Raw genomic sequence first — 25,907 nt, 5'->3', positions numbered from 1 at the left:
GTGATAGATCGATGTCTGCTATCTGGATGAGAGGTCCATCGTGCCCTCCTGGTCACTATCCGATGCCTGACAAGCGCCACAGTAACCCTAGTTGGCCGTACCCCAAGTCTAAAAGGAAGAAATGTCGGACAGTGTGATCTGTGCGTCTGCTTGTCGGGTGTGTCGCATCTCAATCTCGGGGTCCTGCCTCTCTTGCTATCTGTGGTCAGGGGGGTAACCTGCTCCAACTCTGTGATCATACATGGACCAGGTAAGGCCCCCCACTCCTGTCTCTGTGATTTGATGAGACGCGAGAGGAAGGGAAGAAGGAAGGAGATGGGGTAGAAGAGAGAGAGAGAGAGAGAGAGAAAGAAAGAAAAGAAAGATATATTAACGTCCACAGGAGGCCTCGCGGGCCTATGGGACAAAGTACACAAAAAGCGAACTCATACAAGCCTCAGTGGGCTAAAGCAAAGGGCACGCTAGGACCCTTGCTGAGTACTAATCTATGCTACCAAGTCATAACCATAGAAAAAGTCAATTGCAACTGCATATTGGGCTAGATCAATCTATCTCACAAGAAATTGTTTTGCAAGGCAAGCATAAAACGTGAGGCAAGGTCAAAGATGCAACAACAATGCCAACCTTTTCAATGCTATGAAGTAATAAAATTAGATGCATAAGAATACCTAACATAGTTCAACATATGGTTGTGAGAATGCATAAATTGTTGAGCTTCTTCACTCTCAAAGTTTTTAATGGGAGATTGATAGATTAAACAACCAACAGAATCTCAGGGAAAATTTCTTGCAGCTACAAACTGAATCTGAAAAGCAAAGAGGACTTTTGCTCTTAATTAGTTCATTGCATCATATTCAACGACTGTAGTGTTTCCCCCGACCGAAAACCTCACTAACGCGCAGGGAGATACATATCTATTCAGAGAGGCAAAGACGGAAGGGTATGACCCATCTCTATGGCACATTGCACGCTTCTACCGGAAGCCAAGGTGAAGGTAACGCATCTTGAGAGCTTGGCTTCATGCCCATACTTGTTCCGGCCTCGAAAAAGATAACAAATCAAGGCAATTACCTAGCGGATGGGGATGAAATTGTTTCCCATCAACCACTGTCATGGCCGTCCTACAAACTGAGTGACTCTCTCAAACCAGCTGTACCCAGGTAGTTCTCCACACTCTCCCGATTTTGAAGACAAATCCAGCTATACCCAGGTAGTTCTTCTCACTTCTCCGATTTTGAAGACAAATCCACAGGCGATTTATCCAGTAGCAGATGTCCCTTCTTACAACCCCGATGGTTGTCTCGGACAGCCACCTCTCTTTTCAGCAAGATCAGCACAAGCGGAGTCCAAATCGGCTACCAGAAGGCTTTGAATCACGAACAAAGGAGAGGGGAAGGATAGCGTCATTGCTGCTGCAGGTGAAACTCAACATTGGAGACCAGAGTACAGGTTCTCCAATAGCCGAAAATTGGAGGACAAAATAACGAGCGGCATGACGAGAAGAATTACACAAACAATGACACGTCAAATCAGCCTAGCCTCATATCTTCGATATAGCACCATTCGACCTTTAGTCTGATTCTGTGAAGCAAAGTCACTGCTCAAATTTAATGCGTTTCAGTGAGCAAAGACGTCGTCGACTTGCAGTACGCTTAAACCTGAGCGTTTAAGAAGAAAATCAAGGGATCCTCGTGTAAATGCTGGAATTCAAAGAGAAGAATTACACAAACGGAGGACGACGTCGAATTAGCCTAGCCTTGCCGGCAGACAGGGCGGATATCTCCGATGTAGCACCGATAGACTTGAAATTTGATTACAAACTCGTTCTGTGAGCACACCTTCGATGTGCCTTCTCAAAAGAGATCCACACTCAATGTCTTGATGGTTGTTCTACCCACAAAAGTCCATCACAGTGTCAGCACGCCTTCCCCATGCACTCACAAGCCCATAGGTGAGTCTAGGAAGGTCAACATGCCAGTCAAACCCTAAAACAGGCTAGAAAAATCAATTCACTTCTTTAAGGCCAATGTAGCATTTTCTAATGCAGTGACATCCAACTCACTCTTTATGAGCAATGCAATGACTCTGACCCTATTGTGATATAACAATAACCCGGCGCTTCAAAACTACACCATTTATGCGCCATCCATCGCTTGTCTGGTTGCTCCATTGACCACCTGCTCCAGCTCTGCTCTTGCGCGCCAACCCCCTACTCCGATGCACCCCTTTTCTTGCTCATTCTGTGTTCCATCCATCGATTGTCTGCTCGCCATTGCTGCTTGTATGTTTGTCATTGCCACTGTGTCGCCCAACACCTCTGCTGCCCTCTGAACTGTGATCAAAGCCCTCCACCCTAAGGTGGCCATTCTTTGTCAAAGTCCTTCCCCATTATATGCTCAAAGTCTTAACCTCATTTGAACCATTCTTTGCTGTACTTGCCCCAGATTTGAGACTGTTTCAGCTAGTTTCTTGCCTTTACTCCAACCATTTCCACATAGGCATTGGCAATATTATCTATAATAAGTCTGAATGAAACCATACTAGACAAGGTGTAAGCTCTGATGCAAAAAACCTTTATAGGACTCACTATCATCTTAGCAAACAGCTTATAGATGACAAGCATGAGCTAGATCTTTTGACTTTCCTAGGCATGATTAACCATAAACAATAGTGCGAGTGAAATGACATCCCAATAATGCAGAAAGAACTCCACTATAAGACCATCCCAACTTAGGCATTTCCATTTGCCACAACAATCAGACGGTATCTTTTAATTTTCTATCCCTGAAAGGAACTTCAAGGTGCATAGCCTGTTGAGAAGATAGAAATGAATTGACATGTTGCAAGAGTTTTTGCCATGACAACATGTGACGGAGAAGCAGCTGGTCTTTCATGTCAACATGTGATCCTTCATGTCCTATGTTGACATGTCTACATGAAAGACCACATGTTCACATATAAGATCTCTTGTAGACATGACAACATGTGATATATAGAGATAAAGCACACATAAGACATGAAACAATTTGGGGCATGTGACGGAGAAGCAGCAGACCCAAATTGTTTAGCAAAGTGACCAACATATGCCGTAGCAAGTTGTGCCCGTGAATTGGTCCAAGTACCATCCCTAATTTTAATCTTGCAAATATTTGCATATTACCTCTTATAATAGAAGCCTTTAAAAAGGTCCTTGGAGGAGCAGCTCTTACCAGTAAATGTCCTCTGCCTAGCCCTGGTTTCTCACTTCTCAACCTTTCAGCAGTCATTGCATTGTACAAAATGTCTAGCCTGACAGACGCATGCAGACTCAACATGAAATAATTCACGGAGCTGACTGTTTCCGTCAAGTCCTGACAAGTGCTTCTAGCCTTGGCAACATCCTCCCTAAGAGTGTGCATGTAGTGCTTGCCATCTATTTACCAGGAACTGATTTACTATTGAAGTGATTCAGTTCAACCACAGATACTTAATATCTATTTACCAGGAACTGATCTGTTTCCCACATGTAATGGCATCCTGCTTAAATCAATTGCATAGCTAAGTAGATATAATCCTCATTAAATTAAAGGTGAACACACACATATGGAGAACTGATCTGTTTTCCACATGTAATGGCATCCTGCTTAAATAGATTGCATAGCTAAGTAGATATAATCCTCATTAAATTAAAGGTGAACACACACATATGGGGAAGACATGCCATTGGAAAGCCTAATCTATGCCCTTCAAATAATTGTCATGTCATGTTTGAACTCATGAATGTGCATTTACAAAACTCACAACGCACGTCCATCATACAGATAACAATTCCATCGCCCTCACATCAAGTTCTGTCCTCATAATGAATGGGGTCCACTTGTCTCAAAAACTGTATCTAAAGTACCACCAAACATGCACAATACCGTTTATAGTGTAGTTGTCCCAAGGATTCCTGAAACCAGTTTGTTGAGGTTTAAAATTGCAGACTTTCTATGAGTTGGATTTCTATTCCCCAGTCCCGTAACACGACTTGCAAAAATTTATCAGTCCTCTTTATACAAGATTGTCAAAACAACATCAGATACAAACCACACAAAAGAACCCATTCACAAAGAGCACTTACTTTGTCCAATTGTTAAATTCCGCTGAATTTGTAGACCTGTAAAATAACAAATATTCGTCAATTCAAAGAAACATCTGATTTTCTGACTATTTGTAAAGATATAAGAATAGCTTGAGAAAATAGTCATGCAAAATACAAAAGAACTAATCCCTCCATGTCAAACCCTCACAAACAATTTAACTGGACCTAACTGAATGGAATACAAAAACTGGGTGAAACCCAACACGAATGGACAACAACTGTACAAACAAGGAGGGCCGGAAATGGCTTTGAAATGTGGCTTCCATACAATAATATGCTAAAAGTCATCTAGCATTATTAACAGGACCTGCTTCATGAAAGATACCAACAATTCAGTTAGATTCAGAACCTTCAGATTCAACCACTTTCACAGATTTAAAAAATGGATATCACCTATTCAATGTTGTACACAAGGTGGACCAACAAGTTCCTCTTTGGTGCTAGCTTTTATAGAGCATAAGACTGCCTTAGGCTGACCTTAATTTGACACAATGAATTTCCAAAGAACTTGAGCTGTAATTCAAGAATAGCGATATGGATATTTAGATTCTTGGTTTGAACTAATACCCTTAGCATAGATTAGTAGTCCAATGATCCCAGTTGGATCATAAATAAAATTTTAGGAATCGCAAATGACGCTCCAAACAGAAGAAATATGTGTTTTCGACACACTCAAATCAAGCACGATATGTGTTTTCGACACACTCAAATCAAGCACGATGTTAAAATAGCTTTAAACACAACATGCATTCAATTTTAGCAACATGCAGATTTCCCATGTTTTTGAATGAAAATGCTACTTAACCATGCAAGCACCAAGAATGGCTGGATACATGTATTTAAGATGCATGATGTCAGAAAATAGGGCTACTTAGAGATGACTTGGGGTTTAATGTGAACTCTAGGGGCAGGTTATCTAGGTCCATGGAAGAGAATATCCTCGTGGATGTATGTTTTGAGCCGTTCATGATTGTGCGTCACATGGAGCAGTGTTTTTGGTTTTTGGTTGGTATTTGAACCCCCATCCGGAGGACATCTGTCATGTGCATGGATCGTATTTGACGTGTGCTTAGCTGCACAAGACTAGCTTTGATAGCCTGGGGAGGCTAGGGGCTAGGCAGGCGATTCTCAAGTTGGGTTGCAAGGGCAATGGATGAGTTAGGGTTCCTGCTATTTTTAGCAGCACTAAGCTAGAACCTATATAAGGGGCCCAGGGGTTCAGTTTTCACTCATTCAAGTAAGAGCACGTCTAGCTCTTCCTTGCTAGTCTGGATCGTGGATAGTGTTGCGGATGCGCACCTGCTTTTTAGCGTAGCCCGGATTCCCAAGGCAGTTCTGAGGACCTATGGGCACCTCTTGGTGGTATGGGACGCCAGGATGGTTGTGGACTAGTTGTATGTAGGTGTTCGTGCCAACAGCCTAGCTTGTGGCTCGCGCGGGGTGGATGCTCGGATTCTACGGGCCCTGGACCCTTGAGCATTATGGCTGGGTGGTGAGCATGCCTGCGCCTCTCCTTGTGGTTCTATGATCGATTTTTTGTGCTGGTCCGGATTCCCAGGATCGATCGTGGTCATGTCAGTTGGTATTAGAGCCACTCCTGGAGGGTGAATTTATGTAGGTGATAGCAATTTCTACTTGGATCTTCCAAGTAGGTGCGAATTTCGTTTTTTGCACTACTTTGGCTAGGAACTGCTCAATTTCGTCAGTAGGTAGGGAAGGAGTGATCTCCGTGTGTGGGAAGATGTGTACTGGTTGGCTTGGTGCCTATTTCAATGGGTGATCTGTCAATTCGTTGGAGAGGAATGGGCGAAATTGAGGAAGGATGGCATGTGAATTTTCGTGAGTGTCTTGAAGGCTTTTTTCTATGGTAGGAGATGCATTTTGATTGGAAAAAGTCAGGGTAGAGTTTTCAGTTGTTGGAAAGCTTAGTGGTGCACGAGCATGCGGGCATCTACCCTGAGAGATAGGGAAATCTCCGTCACATTGAGGAGCAAGAAAGAAAGAAAGAAAGAAAGTCTATTAACGTCCACTAGAGACCAAAAGGTCTATGGGACAGCAAGAAACCCTCTAGTGCATCTGCTTTAGGGAGGGTGCATGGCAGCTCCTAAGGCAAAAGCAACCCCAATTTATTTAGAGTACCTACATAATAGTATGAAAGAGTAATCACTTTAAGACTGAAGTCTTTTGGTTTTGATTTAAACTCTCTAATTAGGGATACGCCTTCATGGTAAACTGCCCATTTTCCATCCTTTCTAGACACTGGCAGCCCTGACTTTTGCTAATTCAGTTGCCTTATTCTTGAGTTGAGCTTATGTAAGCTCCTCAGCTATCCATACTTTGGTACCCTTCAGCTTGTAAGATTGTCGAAGAAGCTTGATTCGCATATCTTTTGACTTCAATGTAATCTTGCTTTTCTACCAAGGTAACCCTAAAAGCAAGCATCCAGATTTGGATGCCCTGCTTTTTCAAGAGCTAGGGCATTAGATGGAACAAAAACCCCACGAATTCTTCTTCAACGTGGGCGCACTTTGTTCATTTGCACTTTCGCTAGTTCCTAGGCGGCTCTAGGGATTGAGTTCCAAGCTTTTGTTTCCTCCTTGCCTTCTGCCATACCACCCTCCTAACTCGCCATCCTCTCTCCTTCATCTTCACCTACTAGGCTGCTCGGGCTCCCTTTCGTTTTGCTGGCTGTTGGATTCAGGACAGCTATAGGCTGTTTCGTCAGCAAGGGTTGGGGGATCAGCTGATTCGTCAAGGTTTCAAGCAGCCCAGTCATCGTTTGGGCAGCCTACACTTGGTTCGTTGGATCAGTCTGCTCCATCAGCTGGTGTTCAGCTGGTGCGCTAGAGCCCTCCTTCCTCAATCGCAATTTGAGACAGGTCTTGCAGTTTATAGCCCTATTTCGTTGGGTATTTCTCTTGATGTTTTTCCATGGCTGATGCAAGTAATCTCCCTAAGGCAGATCAAAATATCACCCTTTCCAACCAGCCCTCCCCCATGTCTGAATGGGAAGTTGATGGGGACAACTATGATGTCTATGAGCATCTGATTACCAAGGAGGTTTCAACCAATTCGTCACAGGATTGGATGAAAAGTTTACACTCCTGAACTTGAACCATGAGAAGTTCTTCCAGCAGGTCATTGCTATACAGACCCAACTTCAGCCTATTACTGACATGGACACGATGCGATGGCTTCTATCCTTGGTCCTAACATAACCCCATCTCAATTCTCGGGGGAACAAAAGGATCGAAAGAAAGAAGAAGTGGATATTTGGCTTCACAAATGACAAGTCCACTTGAACTTTCACCCCTACCCCGCAAGACAAGCGAATCCAATTAGAAGTTGGATACCCGGCCGGAAGGCTCTTCTCTAATGGAAGGAATTGAGGCATCAGCCATCCAGTTGGGCAGAGTTCAAAGATAGATGATTATGATATCATGGCCAAGTTCAAGGCCTTAGATATGACCAAACAGAGCCTCACTTTCGAGACCTGTCTCTAGAAATTTCGGGACCTGCAGACCCGCGCTACAAAGATGGATCATGTTACCCTCTTGGGTTTCTTTGTAGCTGCACTACCCGATTCCTACAAGTTGTAGGTCAAGAATACTAAGAGATCTACCCTGAAAGAGGCCATTCATTTTGTGCGCATTTATGATGATACCATGGCCTCGACCAAGAAGTTAACTACAGCCAAGATCCAGGGCAAGAACAAGAGAAAGTTCGTTAATGCAGCTTCTAGCACAGGAGAAGTGAAACCTTCAAATTCTCCTTTTCAGAAGAAACAGAAACCAGCTAAGGGGCAGCAAGGAGGGCTTCCTTCGTTCACTTTGGCTTCAGAAGGAAGGACGATGCTTTATTTGTGAGGAGTGTGGGCATACCCGAGCTGATTGCCCGAAGAGACCTGGAGCCTCACAAGGACCTCTATTGAAGCTCAAAGGACCACCTACAAAGTCAAAGACAGCCACCCAGACTACTTTGACACGTAGTTTTGTCAATGTCCTCACATGCCCTCATTCTTGTGATTTTTTCTTTTAATAATTCATTGTTTGGCCCTCATGATCTCTACCGGGCTTATGGAGAGATCAAAGGGACACAGATTCATATTCTGTTTGACCAGGGCATTTCTCACAATTTTGTTAATCATAAACTTGAGCAAAAGCTACAGCTGACTACGATATCTAGTGATCACACCTACAAAGTGCAGATTCTAGTCGAGAAGCAGTTTTGGGATCACAAGGTGGATTGCCTTCCAATCAGGATTCAAGCCTACGAGGATATTTTGGAGTGCTATGTTATGCAGTTGGAGCATGTAGACTTGTTGTTGGGCATTGAATGGTTTAAAACCCATGATGTCCAATTTGATTGGAAATCACATACTCTTTCTCTTTTGCACGGGGACACTCGTCTCACAATTCAGTGTGATGATATACATCCCTCCGAGGAACCTCTTGCAAATGCGATTCAAGTTCAGAATATATTACAAACAACTTCTTATGATGTGTTTCAATGTGTTTGATTCCATTTTCTTAATTTGTTGTATTTGTGTCTGATACCAATGATTTAAGTGTGGTTGAACATATTGAATTGAAGACGTTGGATTTCCCGAGCAACTGCCGGTAGGCTTGCCTTCAGAAAGCGCAATAGATCATCGCATAGATTTAGTCCCAGGTGCTCAACCTATAAGTATACCAACCTTATAGGATGAGCAAGTTAGAGGAGGACGGGTTAGCTCAGCAACTTCAAGAATATTTGAAGTTGGGGTATATCCACCAAAGCAAACCACCCTGTGTGCTCTCGTTCTTTTGAGAAAGAAGAAGGATGGTTCATAGAGAGCACGTGTGGATTATAAAAGATTAAATAAAGTCAAGGTTAAGAATAAGTATCCTGTCCCTCGTGCTGATGACTTAATTGATAGATTGGCTGGAGCAAAGTAATTCTCTAAGATTGACTTATGGACTGGCTACCATCAGATTCGTATTTATGTCAAACACATCGAAAGGACAGCCTTTTGACTAGGAATGGTCATTACAAGTTTCCCGTATTACCTTTGGATTGACCAATGCTTCCGCAACCTTCCAACAGATGATGAATGACTTGTTCCGAGAGTTCTTAGGCAAGTTTTTTGTTGTGTTCTTGGATGATATCTTACTTTACAACAAGACTTTAGAGGACCACATTGATCGTCTTAGTTTTATTGAGATAGCATAAGTTGTATGCTAAGCTCAGTAAATGTGATTTCTTTATGAAACAGATCATTTACTTGGGACACAATTTCTCGTGAAGGTGGTAGTACTGATGAAGATCGCATTCAAAAGGTTTTGACTTGGCCTATACCTCAGACAGTGAAACAACTCCGCACTTTCCTAGGATTTACTATCTTTTTTAGGAAATCAGTTCGTAAAATCACGGTCCCCTTGACCAACGTATTGAAGGCTCGTGGCCGTAGGTCTACTCAACCTATTATTTGGAATAAAGATTTGAACAAGGCTTTCGACACTTTGAAAATTGGCATCAAGAGTGCACTTGTTCTAGCGTTGCCCGATCCTACCCGGCCGTACGTGTTAGAGGTCGATGCGAGTGATTATGCCATTGAGGCAGCCTTATTCCAAGAGGGTCGACTTGTAGCTTTTGAAAGTAAAAAGCTCGATGATACTCAATATTGTTGGCCTACCATGGAAAAGGAACTTTATGCAGTAGTATATGCTCTCATGGTTTGGAGACATTATATGTATGGTTCCAAATTTGTCGTGTTGACTGATCATCAGTCAATCCGATATGTGTGTGAAGGGGATGATTTGAGGGATCATTTATTACTGAGATATCCTATGACCTATTTCAATCCTTGGGAGGGCTTTGCGTGATTGATAGTCATTATTGGCAGAAGGTCCAGAATGGGAGCTCTATGATTGACCAAGACTCAGGGATTATGCCACCTACCGTTCAGGCGGCGGAAGGTCAGTGGTGGATAGAATGGCTTGCTGTTCCGAAATGATAAAATTTGTATACCAAATGTGGAGGATCTTCGATCCAAATTTCTATGGGAGTGTCATGACGCACCTAGTGCGAGACATCCTGCAGTACACAAGACTCTATCTCTTGTTGTGAAACATAGTTTTAATTGGCCTCAGATGAGACAATTTGTTCAAGACTATGTAGCAGGTTGCCGTACTTGTCAAATGACCAAGGCGAAACGCCTTAGAAGTGTGGGGTTACTACAGCCCTTGGACATTCTTGGTAATAAGTGGGAAAGTATTTCCATGATTTTATTATGAGATTGCCACCAACACATAGGGGTCATGACTCCATATGGGTTATCATGGACTGCTTGACAACATTGGTTAATGGGTTGTAGTACCAAGGACATGGAGGGGCGAATTTGTCAACAAGGATACCAGATTGGAGGTTGCTGCTGATTGTGCCCGCTTCCTCTTCGTAGCTGATGTTTTGGGTAGCTACGCAAGGCTGAAAGTCCTAGAAAATCTTAAAAGCTTGCTTTTGGAGCTTTTGAAGGCTTTCCAAAGCTAGACATATGTTTTTCTCTGCTATGGTTTGCTTTTAGATTTTGCTTTTCTAGAACAGAGCCTAACTTTTAGGGTTCTTACACTCCTCTATATAACAACCACTGCTAACCACCCCACAATACTACGAACCAGCCCATAGTGTTTGCAAATAAGTCCAACGGGTAATTGCAAAGCAAATCTGCATCAGTCCGCCTCATCCCTCTCTTTTTGAGGACCCTGTTTTTGTGCAGTACTAGCTTATAAACTCCCCCCTACTCACAGCTCTCTTTTTTTCCTCTCTTCTTACCTCAACACTCCTTTTCTTATTCTCCTACCCAATGGCTAAAGGGAGGCACATGCATTGTGAAGAAGCTGCAGCCATTTAGCCAGCATGCCTCTACATGATGAGCTTTGAGAAAGAAAGAAAGAAAGAAAATTATAAGAAGTCTTCGAAAGATGCCCTGCCTTTGGACGAGTTTGCAACCGCGGAAGATCTCTTCTTCTGGTTGTTGGTGCATGGGGGTCTGTCCATCGGACCCTAGCTAGAGTAGATTCGGATTGATGGCAGATGCATTGGTTGCGGGGATGGAGTTTTGGAGACCTCCCACATTGTCTTTGGGGCTACCTCGCTGCACAACGGATTTGGTTGGCGGCCCTCAGGATTGTTGCTAGCATGCAGAGGATGAGCAGGATTTCACGTGGGGGATGGTGGCTTGGCTCACAGAGGGAGGCCACGCCTTTGCGATCGACCCTGTCACGCCAGCTTACAGGATACATGGACAGCAGGTTTCCCGGATTGAGATCCATGACGCAGTTCAGCCCACCAGCTCTCCCGGAGGCTTACTTTTGAGTGTATTGAATACTGTCCTTTGTGGCTCATGCCATTTGAAGGCTGTATTCTTTTGAGTCAGGTCATGAAGTGGGGCAGGCTATATCAGCAAAGTGCTTGATAAACCTTCTGTAGTACGAGCAAAGACCTAGAAAGCTGCGTACTTCATGAACAATTTTCAACTCAGGCCATTCTTGAATAGCTTGAATCTTATAAATTATTATCTGATGGTTCCATGTGACATTTGTCACTTTACCTTCATTTTAAATAGGATAAGCACATAGACTGTGCGAAGGGTCTCCCAGTAGAGTTCTTCGCATACAATGACAAATGTTAGACCCTGGAATGGATGTTGCAGTAATGTAAGAGATGCCCTCAGATGCATCATTGGGAGCATGAGAGACAATGCTGGAGTATGGCTAGATTTCTACCTACTAGATCCACGGTCACAGCGAATCAGTTGGCTCAACAGTTCGTTGACCAATTGTTTCATCTATATGGATTGCCAGCTGACATAGTTAGTGATAGGGACTCTACGTTTACGAGTGAATTTTGGATGCTTGTCTTTGACAAGTTGGATACCACTCTTAGTTTGAGTTCCTCTGAACATGCCCCGTCTTATGGTCAGATAGAAGTTGTGAACCAACTTCTGGAGGACATGCTTCAGGCATATGTTTCCAAGAGACAATCTTCATAAGAAGATTACTTACCCATGGTTGAATTTGCTTACAATAGTGCAAAGCATTTTAGTACTAGTTTCAATCCTTCTATGCTTATGTACGGGTTTCAACCTAAGTCTCCAGTTATGGTCAGATTCAAGGGAATCAAGAATGATGTTGCTAAGACATTGTTGCAAGACATGCAAGAGATGTTGCAATTTGCCAAGGAGTCTATTGGAAGTGCCCAAGACAGGGACATATTTTATGCTAATAGACATCGTTCGTGTAGAGATTTCCTTATTGGAATGATGCGTATTCCCAAGGAATCCAAGAGTCTCAGTACTGGATAGGTTAGAAAAGTATTCCCCAAATACTGTGGTCCATTCAAGGTTATCCAAAGAATTGGCCAAGGTGCATATGAACTGGATTTGCCTCCTAATGTAAGGATTCGTCCAATGTCACATGCACCAGGGTCAAGCCCAGGTAGGCTCTGATACGGGTAAAAATTTTAGGCGATCGGCCACAGTCTAGGTGAGCGGGGACCTAGGCGGAGCGGGTACTGCTTAGGTGAGCGTTAGGTGAGCGGTCACACTCTACGCAAACGCAGGTAGTGAAAGGCTTCTCCCTACCATGGGGGCCTTACTCTCCATGCAACAACCTATATAATCTCCACCTCCTGCCATGTATGTGTGCTCCTTTCTCTCCTGGTGGGCTTGAATGAGCTATGGAGTTTGTGAACCCAACGCCACACAATCAACAATATTTTGGAACGTGTCTTTCGGACAGGACATAGTTGCGTAACTAGGGTGCCTCCACCCAAGTGATGATCTCCTTGCCTCCAAATGTACTCTTGATCCACCAAACTACATGAAGTCTAGCAAGAAGGGAGCATAGAGGAAGGAAACTACCTTCGGGTGGAGAGGTCCCCCGTGGTGAGCTCTTCCTTAAAGGAGCTGTGTACCTGGCTTTAGCCCAGTTTTTGCTCTCTTAGCGTTGGTCGAGGGCGTGAGCCCATGGTCGACCCCCCTCCCCTTTTTTTTGTACTCCCTTAGTCCCCTTGCTTTTTTGGCGGCCTGACCAGCCCCGCAAATTTTATTTTTTTAATTAAAAAAATTTGCAAAAAATTAAAAATAAAAAAAATTGGCTCTGAGCTGAGCCATTTGCGCCGGGCGCAAATGGCCTTGCCTTCAGCCAGACCTTGCCTTCAGCACCCGATCTCCACCGCGGCATCAAACACCACATGCCTGTTTGTTGCCGAAATTCCACAGTCGAGATGATTGCATCTACCAACGAGATTTCAAGGCCTTCTCAATTCTTGGTTAGTAGTGGGAGGCGAGCTGGGCGGAGGTGAGGGAGGGGAGGGGCTTGAGGTTATGGAGGGGGGGGCTCGAGCCGGTGAGCTCCGAGCTCTGTGTGTCAAGAAGAAGATGGTGATGAAGATGAAGATGAAGAACATGGTCACTGTGGAGTTTTCATAAATTGTGTGTATAAATGATAACATTGAACCCTATACTTAGAGATCTAATACAAAAAAAAGAACTCGGACTACTCTGTTCCGCTCGCCTAAACTACAATCGCTTGCCTAGGTCCGCTCGCCTAAACTGTGGCCGCTCGCCTGGGTCCGCTCACCTAAATTTCTTATTCCTTTGATACCACCCAAGAATCAAGAGTTCATAGTAGTAGTGTGGTGGGATGACTGACCTTAGCAGTTTGGTTTCCAGTCTTCACGGCAGTATCGGTTCTCAGAAGTTTTTATTGAGCCACCGTGTTGCCTTAATAGAACATTCGTTCCTCAACCTTTTGGAGCCGTACCAGATCAGTCCTAGTGCCAGGCTGTTATTCCTCAGTTCTTCGGGAGGACAGTCAAGTTTCGAGCAGCAGTTGGTGGGCAGCACGATCACATTTGCTTCACAGATTCACTCTGTTCCTCAGCAACTATCATCATCCAGAATTTAAGCAGGAGGGAATGTCACATGCACCCCCTACACTAGGGAGAATGTGACACACAGTCTGACCCATTTATGCCGTGACCTCATTGTGAGCCCTAGTCCAGGGACAAGTCAGAGGCACGAGCTACAGGGGTCTGTTCCCAGTTCCCAAAGTCACAGAACACGACGGAGAAGTTCGAGTCGCCAGGGCAAAGTGTTGCAAGGTATCCACCTAGCAATAGTTCAAAAGAGGGGAATGCCACATGCACCAGGGTCAAGCCCAGGTGGTAGTGACAACCAGCTGTCTAGCCTGCCTGAAATGGCCCAAAAGGGCTTGGTTTTATAGGCAAGGGCCAGCAACCTAGTCGGCCAAAACCGACTAGCCAGTCAGTTGTGCTGGCCCAAGGTTGACTGGTTCCCAGCCCTATATAAGGGGCCTTCAACCCCCCTTTTCACTCACTCAGCCTTCCTCAGTTCAGGACTCAACTCCCAGCCTCCAGCAGCACTTCCAGCTAGCATATGTGCGAGGTTTGGGTGTCCTATTTTCGCAACATAGCTCCATCTCCTGCATGTCGTAGTTAGGGGAGTGGTCTCAGCACAGTTTTGTATGCCGATTTGGCAACCATGTATAGAAAAAGCAGTGTACTATAGTTAGGTCAATCTCATGTGTCTCTCATGCTTGAGTTAACCTTTTATATTCATCTTATTTCTGCACAGCAAGTCTCCGCATGTTACATCCAATCTTTCACGTCAGTAGACTCAAAGAAGTACTGGTGTTACGCTCTAGCCGAGGTAGCATGACCTCGGAAGAATCAGTCGACATTTCCCTTAAAGGATCTATCTTTGTAATATATTTGTTTGCGCTTCATGTAAATGATCAGGAGGGAATTAATGTCAAGGTCCTAGGTGAGGGTTGATAGCACCAGACTAGGTGGATCTAAGGCTAAGGGCCTAGTGCAAAGAATGTGCCTGGGGTGAAATGTTGCATTAGGAAGGCCCTATATGGATGACATGTGGCATCTAGATCTATCTAGGGAGATGGGCCTTGTTGAGGCTAGAGAGAGAAGAGAATAGTGATTTTCACGTATGTCCGTCGAAAAATAAGCGCTTGGTTGATCAAAAATCAAGGTAAAGGGTCCTCCCTTCCTGCCTTCCTTGGAGTACTGGTAACCCTATAACATGAACAGGTATGCTAATCATAAAAGGTTTAGTCTCTTTATCAGTATTAGGATGATCCCCACAAGACATAATTTATCTAACTTTTGAAACACTATTTGACAAAGGTGGCTCATAAACTTAGGATCTTCACAACTATCAAGTGAAAAACCTGCTCTATAAGGTGATGAGCCTACTTTGGTGCTTTGCCATCAATCTTCATAGGATGAAACACTGCCATGTTTGTGAATTCACTCATGATAACTCAAACGGATCAGGCTCCCCTTCTGATCATGGGCAAACTAACGTTAATTAGCTGAAGTATCAATCCCCATGTGACATCCCAAGTATGATCCTGACATGTCACATTTTTTTCATAAATTGTTAGTGTGTATGATTTTATTCATTCAAAGAGGCGCAATCAATTAAAGACACCAAGAGCTATAGATTTGGTTTATTACTTTGGAAATTTGTGGTTGTTGAAAGGGTTTACTGTTGCGGCAAGGGCAACAAGGGAATCCAATGCAACAAGAATTGTTGAACAATAGGCTTCACTACAGAAGTTGTTGTTGAGGGTGCATTTAGTGAAGAAGAGGATGAGCCTGAGCTACTTAGTGACAATAATGAAGTCGAGGAGATCAATGATATCATACTAGTGTTGACTATGATATAGGGTGTTGTGCACAAATGCTAGGGGATGGATATGAGAATATGTTACTTATGACCTACGACGCACAGACGGGATCCATGCTGACCTGCAATGTGTTTGACGAATAGTATAGGGGTGATCACGAAATACGACGGAAGGGTGGCTGGTGCCGCTGCCGTGATTGCGACGTAGAGATTGGCGCTGCCTGTGGTCTACGGTGAAGCGATTCGTGAATGAGGGAGACCCTTCGACGAAGATAGTTCGTGACGCCGCCAGATCAACGCAGAGCGCTAGTCGACGGACAAACTGGACGAACGTCAAACCATCAGCCTAACACCGTTAGGAGCGCAAAGGCGACGTAGGACAGGCTGGTGGCCCGCAGCCTGTACATAAGCTGTGACTGCAGACTGGTCGCAGGAGTGCGGGAGACTGTTGGCTGGAATTGCATGGAACCAAGAGGGATGTGACGAAACCGTTGATGACCAGGGAGCTCTCTTTGACCTCCATCAGTTTCGTGTTTTTTTTCTTCTCGATTTAGTCGGTTGATGCTCTACTTTCATAGACAGGATCTCGTGAGTGATCAGCTTGCATGAGGCTTTGATGCGATAGCAGAGACAGATTATGCTTGAGGTTATGCCTATGTGCTACAGTCTGAGTTTGTTTGCAGGAGCTTCCCTAGGATAGGGAAAAAGCGCGGTTTGAGATATATGCCTATGTTAAATGCCTAGTCAGTGTGCAGCAGCAGCAGTCTGAAATCACTGTTTTTTATGCCTTTTTTGAGCTCAGAACAGTTTGTCAGAAGGTACAGTATTTGCAGGGACATTTACTGTTTTGCTGCAGATTTTACTGACAGTAAAAACAGCACCATTGAGAGTGCTTCTGGCTCTTGAATAGAGCAGGCTTTTCTGAGAAATCAGAACTTTTATTCAGTCTTTTTTACTTCCAGGGAGTCAGGTACTTTCCTCATCTGATATGGCATCAGGAGGAGGTGATTCTTCAATTCTGAACATAAAGAAACTGGAAGGAGCACATAACTATGCATTATGGGCAGAACAGTGCTTGAATGTACTTCTGTTAAAGAAGATTGCTAAGCCCATAAGGGTAAAGGGTGTCAAGCCATCTGATATGGCAGCTGATGACTGGGAAGAGCTTGATTTGTCCGCGAGGGCAGCTATCATGCTCACTATTTCTGACACTCTTGTGTTCAATGTACAGGCTGAAAAGACCTCTTATGGTCTATGGCAAAGACTAGAAGAATTATATGCCCAAAAGAGCTCAGCCAGTAAGGTTTATTGGCTGAAGAAGCTGGTTGATCTTCGCAGAAGGAAGGTACAGCTATGACCTCACACTTGAGTGAGTTCAATGCTATCTTTACACAGCTGATTGCACAGGGATTCCCTAGTATAGGGAATTGTGTCGGAGTGTCAGTACACTGAACTGTGTCAGCTTGTAAATACAGTTTTCTAGCGGTGTTTTAAAAAAAACAAAAACAAAAACAAAAACAAAACAAAACAAAACAAAACAAAACACCCATTGGACTAGATGGAAGCAGAAGAGGGAGCTTCCAGGAGGGACCCTGGTGAATCAGGAGTCCGGCCGACCCAGCAGGTGTCGCGCCCAGTAGCTCACACTTTATCTGGCAGGATTGCATTGCTTGAGGATGCCTTGCAACAGTTGTTAGCGCAGTAGTTACAGGCCAATGCAAGGCAGTCTGAACTTAGGAGAGCGATACACAGTATGTCTGCCAGACCTTCTCGAGAGGAGAAGGGAAAGGCTCCAATGGAACCGGAGTCTAGTGTCCATATGGTCGAGCCTAGAAAGGCTAAAGTGCCAAATATTGCCAATTACAGGCCAGAAAAGTATTCTGGTCGGATGAACGACCGTAGCTCCGATGTCATTGAGACCTGGTTACACAAATGGGACGAGGCGTTCGCCATTTGTAAAATCAGAAATGACATCAAGAAGATCCGTGAGGCCACCCACATGTTTAGTGAGGCAGCGGATCGGTGGTGGATTAAACAACAAAAAGATGATATAGCATCCACTACCTGGGAGGGGTTTAAAAGAGAGTTCAGGAAACACTTCTTACCTCCTGACGAAGCATCCCGAGCTTGGGATCAATATAGGAACCTTCGTCAGAGAAATTTATCGGTGGCAGAATACACTGATAAGTTTCGAGAGAGTGTAATGAAGGTTGATGAACCCCTGCCTCAATCAATCCAAGTGAAAGATTTCATATTTGGATTGAATGATCGAATAAAAATGGAAGTTCGGGCTAAGTACGCGAACACGTTAGATGATGCAATAGCTATAGCCCTGAACTATGAAGATGCCAAGGGCAGCAGGCCAAGTGGGTTTGCACAGGTCGGAACCCAGTATGGGTATCCGAAGAAATCTGGGTTTAAGAAGAAGTGGACTAGTAGAGGGAGTGGTTCTCAGCCGAGTGGTCAAGCCAAGCAGGCGAAACCGGCTGAAACTCCTAAACCAAGTACCACCATTGGAGTGAAAAGGAAAGTAACCCCAATGGCAGCCCGGGCTTGGTCTAAGTCTCCCTTAAACCCAAAACAAAGGGAAAAAGCGAGGAGAGAAGGCTTATGTTTTGATTGCCTTCAGCCTCATCAGTGGAAGAATTATCCACGTAACAAAGATCGTCGGATGGCTGAGATGGTGGTCTCAGAATGCGACGTGGAGATGGAGGGCAGTCCCAGAGCGGAAGAGATGCAGATTCAGCTAGCGGGATCTTCTCAGAGGTTAGTACCTTGTTTGTTATGTGTGTCTGTTGCTAAGCTAGTGACGAGTGCACCTGATAACATCCTATCTAAGCCCGCAGCAACGGGGTATACAGCCTTTAATGATATGGAGTTGATTAAAATGAAAGGGCAAGTGGCCAATCATGATGTCATTGTGTTGTTTGACTCGGCGTCAACTCACAATGTGATTAACTCCAAGCTCGTGAAGAGGCTGAAATTAAAGACAAGTCCATCTGACTATGCGTATACCGTCAGGATGGCAGATGGAAGTTCAACTGAAGTATGGGACCAAAGGGTTACCCAGTTGGAGCTTCGTATTCAGGACTATGCTGAGAAGCTTGATTTTGAAATGACTAAGCTTGCTCATGCGGATATAGCCCTGGGTATGGCGTGGCATTCTAGGAAGAATCCAGCCATTGATTGGAAAAAGCACGTACATCAATTCAAGATGAATGATGTGCTTTATGTCTTGCGAGGTGAAAAAGATATACCTCAGGGACCGTTGGTTTCCGTGATGGAAATCCGAAAAGCTCAAGTAGAGTTTTTATTCCTTTGCACAGCATCGGTAGAGCCGGTTGATGATTCTTCGGCTAGCACTGATGTTACGCAAAGTGGTGAGATGGCCAAGCTGGCTAATCTTATAATAGAGGAGTTCTCTGAATGTTTAAGGGATGAACTACCTTATGGGTTACCTCCAGAGCGAAAAGTTCAACATAAGATTGAACTGATCCCGGGGGCAGAACCTGTAAATAGACCTCCCTATAGAATGAGTTTTACTGAAGAGGCGGAGGTGCGTAGACAACTGGAAGAATACCTCAAGTTGGGGCAGATTCAACCAAGTTTCTCACCTTTTGCTTTGCCAGTGATATTAAAGAAGAAAAAGGATGATATGTTTCGCCTCTGTATAGATTACAGAGCATTGAATAATATCACTGTTAAGCACAGGTATCCGATGGCTCGGATTGATGATTTGCTAGATGCATTACATGGAGCCGTGATTTTCAGTAAGATAGATCTTAAGTGTGGCTACCATCAGATCCGGATTAGAGCCGAAGATGTGCATAAAACCGCTTTCAGAAGTAGGTTTGGTCATTATGAGTTTTTGGTAATGCCCTTCGGACTTACCAATGCTCCAGCGACATTCGTCATGCTTATGAACGATTTACTACGTCCGTATATCGGAAAGTTCGTAGTACATTTTATTGACGATATCCTGATATTCAGTAAAAGTATTACTGAGCATCGTGAACACTTAAGAGTAGTGTTCAGTACCTTGAGGAAAGCCAGTCTTTATGTAAATAAAAAGAAAACTATATTGTGTATGGTTAGGCTTGAATATTTAGGATTCATAATTACTCCAGAGGGGGTAGAAATGGATCCAAAGAAAGTGGCTGCGATACTAACTTGGCCAATCCCTCAGAGTCTGACCGCGTTGCGATCATTCTTGGGATTTGTCCAGTTTTATAGAAGGCATATCAAAGGATATTCCGAAATAGTATCGCCATTGACTGATCTGACCTCAGATAAAGTACCTTTTATATGGGGACAGAATCAACAAGAAAGTTTTAACACCATAAAACAAGCTATGGTCACAGAACCGGTGTTAAAAATAGTTGATCCCCAGAAACCGTTGTTCCTGGAAACCGATGCAAGTGGCATTGCGGTAGGAGCAGTTCTCCTTCAAGAGGAAAGGCCAGTAGCCTTGAAAGCAAGAAGCTTTCTCCCTCTCAAAGGAATTGGCCAACTCATGAATTGGAGTTGTATGTTGTTATCCATGCTTTGAAAACATGAAGGCATTATTTGTATGGTTCAGAGTTTTATGTGGATGTGGATCATGATACTCTGAAACATTTTTCTAAACAGCCTGACTTGAGGGGCCGCCAAGCTAGGTGGACAGAGCTCATGCAGGAGTTTAATTTAACGATTCGGTACCAAAGAGGAAAAGATAATAAGGTTGCTGATGCGTTGTCTCGCATTATGCACAACCTGAGTTTCACGGTATTAGAGAGTGCTCTAATGACCGAGATCAAAGAAACTCAAAAAGTGGATGAGTTTGTCCAGAGCTTATGGCCTAAAGCTCATGTGTTAAAACCCGGGGAAAATGAAAAGGATGACCTGGCATCCAGAAAAGGCCAAACTTATGCAAGATATACCATAAGGGATGGTATGCTAGAAAGAAATGGCAAGGTTGTAGTACCTAGTCAGAATGATCTCAGGCAGAGAGTCATTCGACAGTGCCATGATAGCCCGTGTGCGGGACATCCAGGAGTCGAGAAGACATATGATCTTGTGAAGCGAGATTTCTTTTGACCAAAGATGAAAAAGCATATTCATGAATATGTGACACGGTGTTTCTCGTGTCAGGTAAGCAAGGCCGAGCGGGTGAAGCCACTCGGACTTTTACAGCCCTTGGAGATACCACTAAGTAAGTGGGAGAGCATTTCCATGGACTTTATTGTAGGGCTGCCTACGACACAAGGAGGGTATGATTCTATCCTTGTGGTGGTTGATCGTCTAACCAAGATGGCTCACTTCATTCCGACTAGAGAGTCTGTTAGTGCCCCGCAAGTGGCGGATTTGTTTATTAGACATATATTTCGTCTACATGGATTGCCTAGATCCATAGTGTCAGACAGAGATGTCAGATTTACCGGTCATTTTTGGACAGCGGTATTTGAGACACTAAGGATTGAGTTGGGAATGAGTAGTGGGGATCATCCTGAGACGGATGGTCAGACGGAGAGAGTCAACCAGACTTTAGAGGATATGCTGAGGGCATATGTGTCATTGAGGCAACATACATGGGACAAGTGGTTGCCATTGTTGGAGTTTGCCTACAATGATAGAAAACATTCTTCTACAGGGTTCAGTCCGTTTAAGCTGAACTATGGTTATAGACCAGCGAATCCAACTATAGTTGGAGTACCTCAGAAAGTGCCTAGTGTCGCGAACTTTGTGGTTCAGATGCGGGAGATGCTAGCACTTGCGAGAGCTAATATCCGCCAGGCTATGGATAGAGCAGAGGTGTATGCAGATGAAAACCGGTCTATAAGAGTATTTAAGGAAGGAGAAAAAGTTTTTCTCAGAGTTCCTTCGCACTCGAAGTCGTTGACTTCAGGAGAGTGTGCTAAGTTATCACCTCGATACTGTGGGCCGTGGTTAATTCTAAAGAGAATAGGCAAGGTAGCCTATAAATTAGAATTGCCACAGGGGTGTTAAGGTACACCCGGTTTTTCATGTTTCGCGCTTAAAGAAATTTTTACATACAAGTGACTCACTAATCGAAGGTGTGGCTTTGTTTCAGGAGATAGAGGATAATGCGAGGCGCAAACCAACAAGAATCCTGGACCGAGGAACAATGCAAATACGAAATCGGAAGATACCCACGGTGTTGGTTGCATGGCATGGTCAGCCTCTATCCGAAGCTACCTGGGAATCCGTATATCAGTTACGGAGAGTGTTCCCAGACTTTATCATCGAGGACGCTGATGTCTGAAGAGGGAAGGAATGTTACGCTCTAGCCGAGGTAGCATGACCTCGGAAGAATCAGTCGACATTTCCCTTAAAGGATCTATCTTTGTAATATATTTGTTTGCGCTTCATGTAAATGATCGGGAGGGAATTAATGTCAAGGTCCTAGGTGAGGGTTGATAGCACCAGACTAGGTGGATCTAAGGCTAAGGGCCTAGTGCAAAGAATGTGCCTGGGGTGAAATGTTGCATTAGGAAGGCCCTATATGGATGACATGTGGCATCTAGATCTATCTAGGGAGATGGGGCTTGTTGAGGCTAGAGAGAGAAGAGAATAGTCATTTTCACGTATGTTTGATTCGGAATTCTCTATCTGCTTGTTTAGCTTCAGCAAGGTTGGCTAGGAGGATATCCATGGTGCTGCTCCCGTGATCTGCAGTAGGAATAGATAGTTATTGTGTTACAACTGAGGATCAAATAGTTACTCCTCACGAACTGATAGAGGTTGAAGATTTCACCCATCGTACACTCGTACCTGCTTCGCAACCCGTATGCTGCGCGACCGTACGTCCGTACGTTGTACGGACGATCTATCCATTCTGTACCTACATGCTCCCACGTGCCTGCCGTACAGCTCGCGTAGCAGCCTTCTATATCTGCTCCAGTGCTTCGCCCGTACGCCGTATGGCATCCACTTGACTGCTCTGTACAGCAGTCGTGCTCCGACAGTAGCAGACGTGCGCTGCTAGCCTGTATAGCCTCGCAACTCCGCACCTGCTCAGTGCATCCGTACAACCGTCGTACAGCAGGGTTGTATTGTTCATATCCCATCCGTACAACATTGCTGAACCTGTCTATACAAGTACCCTGTATCCCGTCCGTACAATGTTGTTGATACCCGTCTATACAAGTACCCTGCTCAGCCATCGTACATTGCTCTCCTACCCAAACCAGCGGTGTTTGGCAGGTTTCATTCATGAGGCACTTAGACACCACGAGAGGATACTCCAAGCGCGGAGACAGGAGCGGACTTCTTCCTCGGCTGATCCCTCTTAGAGCTCTATCACGAAGTTCTTTTAGCTAGATCACATGGACCCCCACAAGATGAGGCCTTGACATGACCGTGACCCGGAGCCTGTGACCCGACAGCTCAGACATAGGGTCGACACACAGATCACACTTGGGGACATCTCCTCCTTGTTTAGAGTCAGAGCCCGACCGACGGGGGTCACAGTAACCCTGGTCAGACGCAGAGCTACGACCAGGAGACGTGCTTGGACCGCACCTCTGAGTGGCCGACAACGCTCTATTGCCGACTTCATGCCTCCACTGCCTCATCCATCCTGATATCTTGCTGATGTCGATGATGATGATGATATTGATGATGATGCTGAGATTGATATATAGTCGACCATCGACTAGACTATGTTGTACTTAGGACTTCGTACTGCCATTCTGCATTTTTGCATTTTGCATTGGTATGGATGCTCGTTTAGTAGCTCCACTACCACAGCTTGTTGTATCAGGATTTTCACAGTCTCATAGACCCATCGGTCTTCCGAAGACTTTAATAAACTTTCTTTCTTTCTTTCTTTCACGTCTACCCATCCGTACTAGCTATCCATATAGGTACCTGCTGGCTCGGTGGCTCACCGTACAGCCCGTGCATTCGGGACAACTGTGGGTGCAATTTTGTGTGGGCATTGCAAAGTGCATTGCATAGGTGCCTTTTCTTTGCAGGTGAAATTTGTAGGCAGATTTCGCAAGAAATTACTACAGTGTTGTGAGCCAATGCTTGGCTGATTTTTTGGACAGAAGTACTTTGCATTTGGGCCAATTTTTCCATTGCATTGAGCCAATGTTTGGCTTGGATTCAAGCAATTTTTGGGGGCAGATTTGAGCATTGGGCATTTTGAACAATTTGGGGCTTTTCCTATACTTGCCTCAATTTCAGCCCGATTTCGCCCTGCAAATTGGGGCTTTTGGTCTTGGACACCAATTTTGCAAGATTGGGGCTTTTGGACACTTTGCAAGTGTTTTGCGGGCAGATTTGGCAGAATTTCAGTTGGGTTTATGCTTTTGGGCTGTTGCATTTTGAGGCTTTGATTGGCTGATTTTTTGAGCTTGCATCTACATCCCAGGAAGGGATATTTCTTGTCACATTTGCTGCATTTTGTTTTCTTGGGCAGTTATGGCTCAAAACAATCCCAGTGAAGTGTTTGGTGTCCTCACACAGCAGGATAAATTGGATGGTACCAATTACTCTTTATGGAGTTTTATGGTACGCAATCTTTTAGTTGGCAAAACATTTGTGGGATTATGTCACTCGGGATGAGACACGGCCAGAGAATGTGGTTGCACCTGCCACTCCTCCTCAACAAGGTGGAGGAAGGGGTAGAGGACAAGCTCAGGGTGCATGACAAGTGCTAGCTGCAGCAGTTGTCCCTCTAGAAAAGGTGGGATTCATGTGATGCACAAGCACTTTCAGTAATCTCCCTTTCTTTCAAAAGGTTTATTATTCTGCACATTCGGTCATGCAAGACCTCAAAGGCAGCTTGGGATATTTTGTAGAGTATGTTTGCATCCCACAATGATGCCAAGGTCTCTTTCCCGAAGCGAGAGTTATCACATACTCACATGGATGAGGGTGACTCAATGTCTAATCACCTCACTAAGCTTCAGGACTTGAGAGAGCAATTGTTGAAAATAGATGAGATTACTCCTGATTCAGAGATGAGATGATAACCACTACTCTCAATTCTCTTCTTGAGTCATTTCTCGGATTTTACACCTCGCTGAGTTTGTCATTGAGGGGGGGTGGCAAACCCTCTCACTTTTCACGACCTGATAGGACGAGCAAACCAGGAAGAACATGGCTTCACGGGGTGAGCATGCCATGCTTTCGAGATTCAAGCCCAAAGGGAAGGGGCAGCATAAGCAACATGCAAATAAGCCTACACATCAGCATAAAGCTGATTCTGGACAACCTTCTCACAAGGCTAAGAGTGATGCAGAGAAGCCTAGGAAAAAGGGCGTTTGTCATTATTGCAAGAAGCCGGGTCACTACATAGGCGAATGCAAGAAAAGAATTGCCAAGGAAAAGAAAAAGGATTCAAGCATGGCTGTCACAGATTCAGCTCCTCATGCACATGATGGTGGTGATGCTTCAACCAACTTAGTGGAAGAAGACTATGCCTTTTTGACTTGCATTTCTGATTTTCAGGTGGCTGCTCCGGATACTACAACCACATCTAAGAATGACTCTTATGCTTTTTTGACTTGCAGTTATGACCCTTCTAAGGATGCATACACCTTCAATGTCAATGAGACATTGAATAATTGGTATTTTGATAGTGGTGCCACCAAACATATCGCTTCCAGGAAGTGTTTGTTTTATTCTCTGCATCCATCACCCGCTGGAAAAAGGGTGTCTTGTGCAAATGATTCTTCTTATTCAGTTCGTGGCATTGGTGAGATTGTGCTTACAGCCACAGATGGCACAAATTTCAGGATTCATGATGTGCTTTATGTGCCTGGAATTAAAAAAAAATTGCTTTCAGTGTCCTCTCTCAATAGAAGAGGATTTCAGGTTGTCTTTGAAGATGACAAGTGTGCAGTTTGAGACAGAGAAGATGATTATGCCTTGAGACTATCTAGCATGCTGTTTCGTGGTCTTTTTCAGCTTGATGTTTTTTAGAAAAGACCAGATCATGCACTTGCAGTTTCTACTTCCACTGTTGCTATGCAGAATGCAAAGTTATGGCATGCCAGATATGGGCATATGAGTCATGGCAGCTTGATGACACTTCAAAAACATGCTATGGTTGACGCTTTGCCTCCC

At 44.4% G+C, this 25,907-nt stretch overlaps 1 protein-coding gene across 2 annotated transcripts in view; it reads right to left on the bottom strand.

Moving 5' to 3' along the window:
• The window catches only part of LOC147901186 (Pseudouridine synthase family protein), a 161,389-nt gene that overhangs the window by 104,085 nt on the left and 31,397 nt on the right, over positions 1-25,907 (bottom strand). For both annotated transcript variants that reach the window (XM_087375705.1, XM_087375706.1), the window contains exon 3: positions 4,103-4,138. In XM_087375705.1, the coding sequence (XP_087231831.1) occupies positions 4,103-4,138 (36 nt within the window). The remainder of the gene's footprint in view (positions 1-4,102; positions 4,139-25,907) is intronic.

Source organism: Dipteris shenzhenensis, chromosome 6 (genome assembly GCF_047967505.1).
Source record: "Dipteris shenzhenensis isolate YYH24624 ecotype China chromosome 6, Dip_SZ_1.0, whole genome shotgun sequence".
Taxonomy (NCBI): Eukaryota; Viridiplantae; Streptophyta; class Polypodiopsida; order Gleicheniales; family Dipteridaceae; genus Dipteris; species Dipteris shenzhenensis.
The sequence above is the reverse complement of the archived record's forward strand: the minus strand, read 5'-3'. Positions and strand labels throughout refer to the sequence as shown.